A 12,773-nucleotide genomic window follows, 5' to 3' on the forward strand; every position below is an offset into this window, starting at 1 on the left:
GGCGGTGGTGCCTTTTTATAGACTATTCACCTGCAGTCACTGTGACTCATACAGCGACATCGCGAGAGCCACTGCAAACAAGGTTAAAGCCAACACCAAGCCATACAACGTCACAGGCGAACGAAGCATCAAGTTTCTACATCAAAGAGCATTGTAATTAACTATTTTGAATTTTTTCCAAGCGCAGGCCCTGAAATATACAGACATAAACAACACAAGGATAATCACAGATTTTGAACCTAAATGCTAATGAAGGTCCGGTCTAAAGGTATGTATCGTGACTCATAAAGTTAGTATTATGATGATTACCATAAAAACTCTCGAACAGAGGTTAGTAAAGGAAGAAACCAGTAAAGCAGAGGGGCGTAGCTCAGGTTCTTCCTACAAAAGGTTAGTTGTCAAACACTTCCTTATCATCAACAACATCAACAAAACCATACGACCGCACAAGATGGCTGCCGAGGTATTAGCTATAGCTAGTTGTTCGTAGTAAGATTGATACATACCATTCTTCAAAGCAACAGTCGCCCTTAGGCACGACAGTGCCAAGGAGGCTATCTACAACAACTAAATTGAAGTTAGTGGCAGATCAGCCATCGTTATGGAACAAGATCGCTTACCGCCCCAGAATCACCAACATCACTACCACACACCCAACGTATTTCGAGGAGTCCCTAGGTTATCGATTCCTCGAAGATGATAGCCCCAACAGCGAATCGATCTTGAAACACAATTAGGTCATCGCTAGAGAAGGAAAATTAGTCAACGTCTAATTAGAGAGAAAGTTATCATTTACCGCTTGCCCTTCTTGGCTGCGAGGCTATGTACGTCGACATCCATCAACTGAACGACCGGGCGGCCTTCAGAGCCTTGCTGCGAGACGAGAAGAAGGCCCCCAAGAACCTCTATGAAGTCAGAAGAAAGGCCACCAAAGTGATAGATAAGGCCTCAGATGAAGCCAAGGCCGGCGAAGACGATGTTGCGAAGTTGAAGGCCCTATTTCCAATTAGCGTGTTTTAAGTGATAGAAGTTGTGTCTACTTACAAGGAGGAGCGGATAACACACAAAATGGCTCACAGATGACGCACGGGACGTTCGGCGGAGGTGGCGTTGATCTGTCTGGCTGGTTAGTAATGGGTCCGGCAAACGAGAAAAGGACCAGACTTACGAAAAACCTGTCGAATTTGAGTTCGTCGTGTTGAAAATCTGGGCAACGAAAGTTAGTGGGGAAGGACTTGAACATGGGGCGAGGGTAGGTTCGTACCCTGCAAAGTTAAAGGTCTGGCTGCACTGGTCAGAATGCAATCGCTCATACTGGGTGGGATCTTTCGAACAGGGAAGACTTAGGGAAGTTTTTGGGGAGGAAGGGAAAAAGCTTGCAATTAACGCCGTAGCTTTCAACACGATAAGATTCAACACAATGGCATTTTCCCACGTCAAGTAGGAGATACGGCAACTATTTCTCCGGGAAATGGCTAAACAGACCAGGTCTACTAAGACGGGCCAGCTAGAACAATAGAGTCATCCTCTGACTCTAAATAACCAGGTTCGAGATGGGCAAATACTCCAGGTTCTTCAACCCAAGTGGGAAGCAAGCTTCTTAACAAGGGAAGAGCAATGCACTAGGCGTTCTGGTGGATATGTAGGCCTGTTACCATCAAGGGAATTGAAGCACAAGGCATCTCAGCGGAGGGAGTCAGAGTCCCACCGAGGGAGGTAACGGCATCCTCATCGGGGGAGGGGAAAGCGAAGCGATACACAACCACAAAGCGTATCTCATGACGGCGGGCTGAACGCGATGGTTGACCCAGACGGAGGCTGTAGCTGTTGGAGCGTCCAGTAGAGCGAGAGGCGGAGGGCGAAGAGGCGGTGGCGGCTGCGTTGTCGGAAGAATGCCTCGTGGCAGAGGGGCGCTGACTCCTGGGGTCAGAACCGAATGATCTGACATTCGGAAATGACCAGGTGACCGCTCCATTTGAGGGACCTGGTGTCTGAAATGATTGATCGTATTCCTTGCGACGAGCAGGGGAGATTCCTTCAATCGGAAGGAAGTCCGCTGACAACTCACTCGACCTAGCAGTATCGAACTGCTCGACATCAAAGTACTGAAGGGCCCAATTGGCAGCCACCTTGCTGTACTTGGTGAAAAGGTCTTCGCAGGACATGCGAAGGTATATGAATTTAATTATAAAATAATTAGTTTTAAACTGTAGGACTAGGGCAGTTCTAACTTTAAGGCTCTGGTTTCTAATTATATCTATAAAATTGAGTTTAGCATAAGAGGCCTGCGATAATCTGCCTGAGATAAAAACTGGTACAGTGCTGCATTTTCGCATTACACTTTCCCTAAAAGCCACTGAACCATGGCTGGCTGAAACATAAATTTTACAGCCACGCCAACGCATTTGTACACTTTGTCTACCTGTCGCCCATTGGATCACATCGCAGCACTGCCACAAGACGAACCAATCGTACCATGACGATATGTATTGGAACATGCTCGAGCACGAAAGTTACAGCTGGTGGCGGGAGGGCTGACTGCAAGGCGTTCCCAATAGGTCTATCTTGCCTAGATCCTGAGTTCTTTTGCAGATTTTTCAGCTACGGCCACACTGTGTTGAGAGCTTCTGGCAAATAAGCTGCATAACCCTCCGTTCTCTGCTTCAGAAGTCGGCGAGGCGGTGAGAAGTTAGTGGCAATGACATTACCGCTCTAGCTAAGCTAGGTTGTATATTTAATGACGCCCTTTTCTTTTCGAAGGGCACATCTTGGATTTGATGACCGACTAGCTTCTTCTTTCACTTTTATCTACCATACACACTGTTAATTCTTGGCAAATCCAAAGAGCCTCCGTTCTTTGTAACTTGGCTTGGAAAATCCACCTTTACTGCAGATAATAACTCATCTTGTTGTTATCACTGAATCGTCTCTCAGTATACCAACTTCTTTCCCAATTAGTAACTGCATATCTATAAAACGCAACAGTTATGTCGGGATTAGAGGCGACAGCTTTCATCATTGGCGTGGCGGGCCTCTTCAGCTCTTGCGTGGATGCATTCTCCTACTTCAAGCTCGCCCAACATGCCAACAGAGAAGTCGAGATTGTTTTGTTGAAGCTGGATATCGAAAAAGCCCGTCTTCTGATCTGGGGTGATTATATCGGCATATTTTCCGCAAGCCACCATGACCCACGGCTGCTAGATGGGCACGTGGGTGAGCTGATCAAACAAATCTTGTTCAAGATTGAGAGCCTTCTGACAGACTCGGAACAGTTGCGGACATCTTACGGGACTCAGACCTTGGAGACGCCACCAAAGAAGGCTGTCGATTATGTCAGTTCCAAAAGTCTTGCCGCGTTTCGAACATCTGCCAGTCGGTTTTGGACCCGGAACGCACAAAAACTAGTTGCTGGGGCCCAAGGTGGCAAACACCGCAGCAAGTGGGCAGTTTATGAAAGACAGAAGTTCCAGGCGCTCATCAACGACTTGAGTCAGTTTGTTGACAGTCTCTTCGAGCTCACCAAGCTCTCTCGGGAGGTTCAGGATAGAGTCATAACTGAAGATATCGAGTCGATCCTTGATGTATCACAGCTAAGGATCATTGAAGAAGCTACAGAGGACTCATATCGAGTCTACTCGCAGGTAGCTGCGTCTGTTAGGGCCTCGACGGAGGCCGGGACTGTCGATCGCAGGACGGTAGAAGAACATTTGAGAGATGTTGCAGGCAACGTGGAGCCAAATCTTGACACGAATCTGCACACAGTTCACACGACTGGCATAGGTATGCTTGGCTATAGGAGGCCGTTTTTCAACATGCTTACTATGGGTAGATTTGTTCTGGTCGGAGGTAAACCAGAGTATCAACTACGCCGCGCTCACCAGTAGTTGTCGCAAGCTGCAGAGCCAACATCCCTGTGATATCCAGCTGCTTGGATCCCAGGCCGGAGATATTTCAAATTATGCGGATCCTAGTTGGAACATCTCTTCTAAGAATGAACAAGGAGGTAATACTCTATGGCAACTTATTAATCGAATGATTGATATCAAGTCCCAGATAATGCTAGAAGAGGACGGCGTCCTTGGTGAGTTGTTGAAAGAGCGAAATCTCAGCACCGAGCAAGATGCCTTCATGCAGAATAGGCTGCCGCTCATAATGCTCATCATATACTGTTCACCGTGCGTGTGTCTTATTCATACTGCACTTGCTATTTGTCGCAAGATATCGTCGCCGTTTGTCAAAGTCTACCTTCGGCCTGATGACCGGCTGGTGTCCAGCTGCTGTGTCAACGCTGATCGGACACTGGGTTTGAAGAGCGCTCTTGAATGGGTTCGGGAATGGGTAGCGAAAGCGGACTCTTATACCTCTAACTACCTCGCTTCATTCCTAGATGCTGTTTGGGTAGATCGTCGCCTCGATCATCTTTACTATGAGCGCCAGTACAAATACGAGGAAAAGCGAAACTCAAGCACACGGGTTCTCATAGTTGGTGAAGCAGACTATCTTGCCCCGATTGTTCAAAAAGCCCCAGGGCGGATCCCTAATGCATCAGACATATGGTGCTTTGAGAACAGGATGCCCCCAACTCGCAAATTGTTCGGCCGCTTTGTTGAATCACGACCCATACATAGTCAACCATTTCTGCATCCGCAGGTTCCGGTTGTGCCACCCCATGTCCAATCAGAGGCATTGAGCGTGGAGGGACTTCCGAGCCCTGTCTCTTCAAGTAGCAAACGCCGAAGGTCCGAAATTGAGTCAGTAACAGAAAGTCCAGGTGGTGGATACAACGACGAGATGATGGAAAACCAGGATAATACGTCGAAGGGGCATGTATGAAAGATCACATCGCAAAGTTTACCTGTCAGTCACACGTATTCGTAATTTATATTGCACTTAATTCGTTTAGAAAGGTCTGTCTTAAAGCAAGTAGATTCTAAAGCATAAAGATTAACATCGGAATCATAATGCTTAGTTACTTTGTGAAAGTCCGGAAGTTTAATTTATAGGCGTAAGGTTCCTTCAATAAAGTTTACGTCCTATGTACAAACGATTAGGTAACTAACATTTGAAACCAAGCTACAACTGAAAGAACCCAGTCAATGTGAATTTTCCCTAAGAACTCAGACTTAGTTAAGCGTTTATTACATTCTGTATTATCGTTTTATATCCAGGACAAAGGGGACAGACTTCCAACGAAGTCGTTTCCCTTCATGAAGTGGTCGCATCATATGAGTTCAAAGGTCGCATCCGATTGCTAGAGCTGTTAGAACACAACGATAGAAGATCGATGAACTCCCAAACTAAAACGTATCATCAACCAGTTTTAGTTATTTTTCACCCTCAGCACGAATCTACGTAGTAGCTAATCGCCCATTCAGCCTTCTGGGGTGTGATGAGGGTCTTGTGTGTCCGTTGTCTGCTCATTCCCAGTTGAACTTGCGTGATAGACCTAAAATCATAATATGAATAGCAGCCCTAGGAGAGCTACTTCAGGAATGGGGACCGGGACAGCCCTTTGACCACGCAATTCTAATTGGCTATGGGCTAGTGAAGTGACGACGGGGTTCACAACTAATACAAGCGATAACGTCACAACGAGAGCAGGAATGAAGATAAAAAGAGCTCTTATAATATGGTGCATGGAAAGGACTCTTGGTCAGCGCTTTACGCCTATGTCTAGTCACCTTATTCATGATGTTTTGGATGTGCGTGGGGTTGCGTGCGGCAAATTGCTAGTATAGTGGTGGTTGACAATAGTTCATAGATATTGTTTTCCGTGCGAAGTTTGTGATATCTCAAGATTGGAATTCTGGGGGCGCTCGCGTCATTACCTAGAAGAAGAACGAAAGAACAACCTTCATGAACATTGCTGTCACATACATATTCATCAGTTCCTGATTAGGAAACACAGGCAGCCAATATAACGTGATAGCCCCTACTCCTGACCAACTTCCGGTTTTGAAACTAAGAAAAAAAAAAAAGGAGCACCACCATTTTAGTAACGTCCTGAAAGGGATCGGTGGTTCCCAGTTTGACAGCCTCCAAAACCACTTCCATGGTCCATTAGGGTCCCAATCCGGCTGGTATGTTGCCATCCATGCTCGGTGCACGAATGCATTCAAGGCCCTCTCCACCCATTGATGTTTCTTGAAACTGTATGAGGTGTAAAAGAGGTAGAATAGCGTGCTCATGGAGTTCTCGTCGCTCCAGGTCGCTCTGATCAAGTAGCGCTCTCCCAGAGTGATTGTGCCGTAAATGGCCTCACCGATGACTATCAGCCTGTCCGAATATTGTTCTGGATTTTGGGGGCGCGAAATGCTCAAGTCTTGTGGCTCGTGACTGCGCTCAATGATGAATTCGCTGTTCAGCCTGACTGCACCACATTCGTGCTTTGGGTCCTGTTGACCATCGCTAGGACTTTTCGAGTCCTCGATCTCGGTTAGGCGCAGAGGGCAGTCGAAGTGGAGGAAGTACTTGTTACCCACAACTCTATTGACGATAAATCGTGCTCCTCGTTCGTGCGATTCATTATCGACTACAATGCACAATATACTTGTGGGTGCAGCAGGTTGCTCGTCATTCGATCTCTGTAGTGCTTTAACATCGTATTTGAGGCCTTTTGCGTCCTTCTGATCCTGTAGTAGGAGCCGGAAGCGATCCGATCGATGCGTTGATGATAGCAAATAGAACTTAAGAGCTTGAGCGTCTTTTCTGGTCTCGAAAGTGAAACCCGCTGAACCAAGCTTGAGAGTGTGCTCGCCCCCGAAACTCTCGGGCGCTATCTCACGTGGTATCCAAGCGTCCACAGTACACGTGCTCAGTCTGGCGCAATCAGAAAAGAGAAGCTCGGTCGGAATTGACTCGAGGCCATAGAAGAGTTGCATCATCCTTGCATCGATGGTTTTACTTTGTGATATGGCGTTTGCATTCATGCACGACATATTCATCAAAATCAGTGGAATATCTTCGGCCTGAGTTGTCGTTCTAGATTGAAGGAGAGAGTGAGCTTTGACAAATCTTGCTGCTCTGTCAGCCTGTCCGGCATTAGTCCAAAGAACTTCTCTTGAGAATCGAACAGACAACTGACTGGTGTTCGCGCGTAATCTCCGTACTCTTCGACATGCAAAGAATTCATGAGATGTATTAAGAGCTGATGCCTCACCGGCTCACGGAATGGCTCAAATTCATCTCGCAGACGCTTACTGACCTCAGGCTTAGGTTTGCTCCTACGTGGAAGCAACTCGCGAGCTGCTCGCCTGAAGTCCATTGGGTTACTGGTCACAAGGTATTCCCAAAAGTCGTCAAAGCCATCATCGTGATACGACCATAACAGCTTGAGGTATGCTAATGATCCCTGGAGTGGGAAAACGATACATCTTGATTGAATGGCTGAAGCCAGCAAATGGCTTGGGGATAGGCTAGTGCTCTCCTGCCCTTCAGATTCAGTAGTCTTGATCTTTTGCTTTTCTGCATCAAGCGCCCTCTTGAAGAAGCCTGAGAAATTGGGTTGTCCCATTATTGAGTATTGGGTTCGCGCTATCAGAGGTACTCGAATTGATTCCACATCCTATCTCGTGGATACGGGAAGCAAGACATTTTCAAAGATCACGAGTCCAATGGTGAGTATAAAAAACAGACATGCGAATGGAGACTGATGACTCCCCATCTCCAGCCAAGCGAGGGAGGAGTTCTTTATATCGGATGCTGCGCCCAAATCGAGGGAGCGGCTGAAGCAAGCCACAGCAAGGAGTCTGCGTGCGTGTGGCCTGACTCGGTCGTGGTGGGAAGGGTAATTACGCAAAATGTCTCAAGATGTCTCGCAACGCATGGCAGTGCAGGTGGCAGTGCAGGTGATAGTGTAGGTGATAGTGTAGGTGGCAGTGCAGGTGGTAGGCTTGGCCGTGCTGAATTGCGCCAATGGTTTCAAGGGACCTCTTTGCCAATCAGCGCTGCCCTCAAATCAAACAAATCAATGGTAGGGCTATATTTGAAATATTTGATAGCCCGCAATGCTGGATTTTTTGCTCCTCTATTGTAACAGCGTTTTATTTTCGGTCGCTCCAAGAACTGATCAACATTCGTTTTACAGCGAAGCATTATCCTGCCTAAACTCAACCACCTATGTTATGATCAAATCGGCTTAAAATCCTCTATTGTTTGAGCTCAGATCTGGTACTTTTAAGCACATAACGACGACTATGGTTTCATAGCTTGTCACCGTCCGTCTATTTTTGTAGGCTCTGTACATGAACTCCTCATATAATCTTGATTCCCAAACGGCACGCTAACACAGAAATCTATAAATCCTCTTCCATCGAGGCCACCCCAATCTCTCCTCCCTCTCCTGCTCGTTCATAATATGCACCCTCGCATACCTCCACCCCGTCTCAACATCCATCTCCTCCACTCTCACAATCCTAGTCCGATACCAAACCTTGTGACACACATAGAACGTCAAGATTATCGGGATCGCCAAAACCTTGAGGAAGAAATTCTGCACTCCGTTTGTGTTAGCGCCAGGCACGTACACAGGCGACGCCGCGATCCAGATCTGCGAAGCAAGAACGCCAACGTATCCGATAAACGCACACCACGACCCTGTAACTCCCACGTGTGATGTGAACGGTAGCTGTTCCACTTCCTGTTTGTTTTGATACTGCCACGCTGAGCGGAAACGGATATGGCATAGACAGATGCTTCCCCAGGTGAAGAGTGTGCTTAAAGCGCTGATGGATAATAGCCAGTTGAAGATGGCGTCGTGGGAATCGACATCAGCGAGAAAAGCGAGGAAGCCGATACATGATGCGAAGAGGATGGCCATGAGAGGACGACCTTGACGGTCAACATACGCAAAGACCTGAGGCGCATGAGACTGCTCCGCCAAAGCAGCCAAAGTCCTAGAAGACCCAAACACAGCCGAATTCCCCACACTAACAACAGCTATCAAAATGATAGCATTCATTATCCCAGGCAACAACGAGGTACCAGCCTTTTCAATCGCAATAACAAACGGACTAGCCGTCGCATCAGCCACGTTATCACCACCGACAAGACGACCGTCGTCAGAGGGCACCAACAAGCCCACAAGCAAGAGCGCCACAAGATAAAAAATCATGATGCGCCAAAAGACCTGCTTTATCGCTGTCGGAAGGGATTTTCGAGGGTTGGCTGTCTCGGCGGCGGCGAGACCGATGAGCTCTGTTCCTGTGAAGGAGAAGGCTGATGTGACTAATACGCTACAGAAGCCTTTGAAGCCGTTTTTGAAGGCGCCGGGGCTGCGCCAGTATTGGCCGCCTATGTAATGGCCTTCTGGTTCACCACCGATGTTTATCACGATGGCGAGAAGTCTGTAGGGCCGTCAGTGAAAGGGTTGGGATGCGTTGTTGTATGTAACTCACATAAAGCCGACAATAGCGGTGATTTTAATAAGAGAGAAAATAAACTCGGCTTCTCCATATGTTTTAACGCCGAATAAATTGATGACAACGATAACAAGTAAGAAAATAGCCACAAAGACTGATTTGCTGATAGCTTCGTTCCAGTAACTTATCGTGAAAGCACCAGCGATTATTTCCAAGGGTAGAACAAACAACCATTGCAGGCAGTAACTACGGAACACATGGTTAGTAGAACTCAGATGGCAAAGGTGATAAAGCAACTTACTTCCAACCCATAGCAAATCCCCAAGACGGGTCCAAAAACCGCGTTGAAAATGCCGAGAATGAACCAGCTATAGGAAACGCCACGCAAAGTTCACCTAACGACTGCATCGTACAATACTGCATAGCGCCGATGAGAATATATGATAACAACACGCTCGCTGGACCACCTCTGTATAATGAGCCACCTGAAGCAACGAATAAACCCGTTCCTGCAAGGTTAGCTAATGAATGAGAATGAACGGGAGTCTTACCTATAGCGCCTCCAAACGCAATCATTTGTAAATGTCTCCCTTTCAATTCCCTCGCCAGCGCTGTATTCGCCGTTTTCGCATTCGCAGCTCTTATATCGTAGAATCGCTCGGGAGCATCGGTAGGTAAATAGCCCGGTCTGGGCTCGGCGCGTCTGAAGCCATCGATCCAATAAGTATTCGTGCCCATCTCTATGCGCGCATCATCATCTTTCATTTTTTTTTCAACTGTCGGATTGAAAGGCGGGGTTGCGATGAAAAGTTCGTTTGTCGTTGGGGTGACGAATGACGTTGTATGTTGTCGTGAATGTCGTCGCAAAGATTATTCAGCGAAGAAAAAAAAATTGATTAGCTTCTAGAATGTTTCTAGAAGGTTTCTCGGGTTTGCCACGGGTATAGCCGATAAGGGACAAGATCGTCCTGGGAGGTGATAAAGGCAGGTTCATGTGTTGGAGAAGCAGGAATTGAACGAAGATGGGATTAAAAAACTTTGCGGGGAAATTACCGGTGAGTGAAAGTGGAGGAAGGGCGCGTTTCAATGGAGATGAGATCAGCGAGTTACGGGGACAATTCATGCTGTCCTTGGCGAATGTTATCTTATCGCGTCTCACGATAAATAAATAATGCTTACGAGTATGATCAATACTCACATGTTACCAGCATTTCCCCAGATATGTCAGCTCATCTCAAGATCAGGCATTTCTGCCCATGGGGATTTGATCTCTTATCCACACTGGGTCTGGGGTTGAAGCTATCGTGGTGGGTTTCGCGTTACTGTTACGTACAGGAATTGGGGTAAACATGTCATGAAAACACACGGACCATCAAGTCAAACCTGACAAAGTAAATAGTGGTATCCAAAAAGTATATACAAGAAATTATATTCCCAATCAGTTTGAAGGCTGCGCTCTCTGCACCTCCCTTGAACCACCCGCGATAATAGCCGTAGGAGGCTCTCTATACGCAAACTCATCCCGGGGCATATCAATTGACTCCCCCTGCAACTGATCCCTCGTAATCAACGAATCGTGACTCTGCGTCGGACTAACAGGTCTCTCCCCAGCACTACTCTTTGACACAGAATCATGCGTCTTGGCCCAAATCCCCTCCGTCGTGCGCACAGGCATCTCATCTTCATTCTCCCACTGACTCTGTCCCCGATTCGTAAGTCTCGTACCCTGCGACTGTGATCTCGAATTCGAGTACCCGTCATAACTTTCAGAATCCTTATACTTCTTACGCTTGACACCACTATCGCGAAGAAAAGATCCTAGCGCCACGATGTTGCCTACTGCCGTCGCTGCGAGGATCTCTATGGATGCCCACATTGTGCGCACGACTTGGCTGCCGCTTGCTTCGATGATGCGCGGGATGCGGTAGAGTGTTATTCCAACCGTCAATAACCCAAAGCTGAAAAGCATGATGAGGAGAACTTTGCGCTTGGTGGGAATTTGCGTGGAGAGGATGATGGGGATTGGGAAGGCGATAAGAAGAAGATCGGTGAAGGCGTTGCATGAGCCCATCGTGAGCATTTGGATGAAGGCTTGGCGACATTGAGGGCCTGGGTCGGGCGTTACTTGCCAGTAGTGAGGGAAAGGTTGGCACTCGGCGAGATCGCTGACGAGGACGGCGAGAAAGGTTGCTGCGAGGATACCGCGGATGGCGTGGATCATGATACGATGTGATCTTCGTCGGGTAGCGCCAGCAAGACGCTCAAAGAATTCAAGGGTAGTAAGTTTCAAAACCCAAAGTCTACACCCGTTAGCAATCATCCTCTCAATGAGAAAATCTCACATACACAGCAGCGTAGAATACTCTACTAGCCATAACCATTCGACTTCCCAAAACCCTCTTTTCAATATCCTCGTCACTCAAATCCAACCCATCCAGATTAACATTATTAGTGCCATTCTTGAGCACGAAATGCACGCATACTGCTCGTAGAATAAGCGGCACAAGCGCTGCGGTGACGATTATATCCTCTTTGAGTAATTTCTCGACGCGCACGTATCGACCGGCGAGTCGGGTGAGGATGATGGCCGTGCAAAAGACTGTGATCCACCATGAGACTAATAGCGTCGGTTTATCCTCCTGGAAAGTCCTGATGTCTGGTGCTGTGGAATAGAGCGACATGGCGAAAGCTCAGGGCTATTCGCCCGGTGAATATTTATCGAAGGCCAGGAATGAATGTAATTGTATAACAATCGCTAGCAAACAAACGAAGAAAAGGAAAAAAAGCAATGAATGGAAAGAGGTGGGGGAAAAGCAAAATCAAGGGTTCCAGGAATGCGGGACATAATGAATTCCTAGCATTTGGGTGACAGTGACAAGGGGTGTGGTCCAGACAAATCAAATCGCCGAAGTAGGATAAGACGTTGGGAATGGTTAGCTAAAAAGCGGCGCAGCCAAATCCGCTATCGCACGTCACCCAACCGTTCAACTGGGTTAAAAAGGCCGAGTCTAGCTAGTGTCAGGGGCACGCCACCCATAAGCAATAAAATGACCATTCAAAACACACAATACGCTGATAAGACAGGTCGAGTTTCAATAGCTGCAATACAATAATTGTCCATAACAATGAATTAATCCCGACGGAGTTTACCAAGACTGGCAAGTCAATGGGTGAAACTGTTACCGATGGCTCGGACATTATCCATGTCGCATCGTATCATGAAGAAAGGCGACATTCACGGTTACATTGACGAGTCCTGACAGCCAGGGGTACCGCATGGCGCATCTCCATTTCGAGCGAGATGCATTGCGAAGTCGGCGGGCGGAATCTTTCCCCTGTGGCGCCACCCATGAATTAATCAATCAATCTGAGGTAAGCGCGTATACAAGAATTGATGTGTGGACTGATAAAGAT

General features: G+C 47.3%; 5 protein-coding genes across 5 annotated transcripts; 1 reads left to right on the forward strand and 4 right to left on the reverse strand.

Moving 5' to 3' along the window:
* Positions 1-391: 391 nt before the first annotated feature.
* Positions 392-2,165, reverse strand: B0J16DRAFT_325401 (uncharacterized protein; the record flags this gene model as incomplete). Its single annotated transcript, XM_046125883.1, has 8 exons — positions 392-455; positions 507-567; positions 654-721; positions 797-903; positions 1,089-1,115; positions 1,169-1,206; positions 1,486-1,507; positions 1,656-2,165. The coding sequence occupies 8 exons, from the start codon at positions 2,163-2,165 to the stop codon at positions 392-394; spliced, it is 897 nt and encodes a 298-aa protein (XP_045978261.1).
* A 479-nt stretch (positions 2,166-2,644) lies between these two features.
* Positions 2,645-4,914, forward strand: B0J16DRAFT_351103 (prion-inhibition and propagation-domain-containing protein). Its single transcript, XM_046129138.1, has 2 exons — positions 2,645-3,780; positions 3,830-4,914. Exons 1-2 carry the CDS (start codon positions 2,988-2,990, stop codon positions 4,831-4,833), a joined length of 1,797 nt encoding a protein of 598 aa, XP_045978262.1. The 5' UTR covers positions 2,645-2,987; the 3' UTR covers positions 4,834-4,914.
* A 774-nt stretch (positions 4,915-5,688) lies between these two features.
* Positions 5,689-7,638, reverse strand: B0J16DRAFT_312065 (uncharacterized protein). The gene is made up of 2 exons (XM_046125028.1): positions 7,085-7,638; positions 5,689-7,031 (listed from the first exon to the last, which is right to left on the reverse strand). Exons 1-2 carry the CDS (start codon positions 7,511-7,513, stop codon positions 5,829-5,831), a joined length of 1,632 nt encoding a protein of 543 aa, XP_045978263.1. The 5' UTR covers positions 7,514-7,638; the 3' UTR covers positions 5,689-5,828.
* Positions 7,639-8,001: 363 nt separating this feature from the next.
* B0J16DRAFT_351106 (amino acid permease/ SLC12A domain-containing protein) lies at positions 8,002-10,343 on the reverse strand. Its single transcript, XM_046129139.1, has 4 exons — positions 9,911-10,343; positions 9,661-9,868; positions 9,396-9,605; positions 8,002-9,344 (listed from the first exon to the last, which is right to left on the reverse strand). The coding sequence occupies exons 1-4, from the start codon at positions 10,122-10,124 to the stop codon at positions 8,282-8,284; spliced, it is 1,695 nt and encodes a 564-aa protein (XP_045978264.1). The 5' UTR covers positions 10,125-10,343; the 3' UTR covers positions 8,002-8,281.
* Positions 10,344-10,650: 307 nt separating this feature from the next.
* Positions 10,651-12,204, reverse strand: B0J16DRAFT_376496 (uncharacterized protein). The gene is made up of 2 exons (XM_046130767.1): positions 11,706-12,204; positions 10,651-11,659 (listed from the first exon to the last, which is right to left on the reverse strand). The coding sequence occupies exons 1-2, from the start codon at positions 12,038-12,040 to the stop codon at positions 10,798-10,800; spliced, it is 1,197 nt and encodes a 398-aa protein (XP_045978265.1). The 5' UTR covers positions 12,041-12,204; the 3' UTR covers positions 10,651-10,797.
* Between the last annotated feature and the right edge of the window lie 569 nt (positions 12,205-12,773).

Source organism: Fusarium flagelliforme, assembly GCF_020744385.1.
Source record: "Fusarium flagelliforme strain FIESC 12 MPI-CAGE-AA-0113 chromosome Unknown B0J16scaffold_8, whole genome shotgun sequence".
Classification (NCBI taxonomy): Eukaryota; Fungi; Ascomycota; class Sordariomycetes; order Hypocreales; family Nectriaceae; genus Fusarium; species Fusarium flagelliforme.

Bases quoted from the DNA above. Each gene is read 5' to 3' on its own strand.
- B0J16DRAFT_312065 (XM_046125028.1), bottom strand. From the start codon at position 7,513: ATGGGACAACCCAATTTCTCAGGCTTCTTCAAGAGGGCGCTTGATGCA. The intron at 7,032-7,084 runs GTCAGTTGTCTG...AATGCCGGACAG, and splicing joins GAGATTACGCGCGAACACCA to GCTGACAGAGCAGCAAGATT.
- B0J16DRAFT_351106 (XM_046129139.1), bottom strand. From the start codon at position 10,124: ATGAAAGATGATGATGCGCGCATAGAGATGGGCACGAATACTTATTGG. The intron at 9,869-9,910 runs GTAAGACTCCCG...CTAACCTTGCAG, and splicing joins TGCGTTTGGAGGCGCTATAG to GAACGGGTTTATTCGTTGCT. The intron at 9,606-9,660 runs GTAAGTTGCTTT...TGTGTTCCGTAG, and splicing joins GGATTTGCTATGGGTTGGAA to TTACTGCCTGCAATGGTTGT.
- B0J16DRAFT_351103 (XM_046129138.1), top strand. From the start codon at position 2,988: ATGTCGGGATTAGAGGCGACAGCTTTCATCATTGGCGTGGCGGGCCTC. The intron at 3,781-3,829 runs GTATGCTTGGCT...TACTATGGGTAG, and splicing joins AGTTCACACGACTGGCATAG to ATTTGTTCTGGTCGGAGGTA.
- B0J16DRAFT_376496 (XM_046130767.1), bottom strand. From the start codon at position 12,040: ATGTCGCTCTATTCCACAGCACCAGACATCAGGACTTTCCAGGAGGAT. The intron at 11,660-11,705 runs GTATGTGAGATT...TAACGGGTGTAG, and splicing joins AGAGTATTCTACGCTGCTGT to ACTTTGGGTTTTGAAACTTA.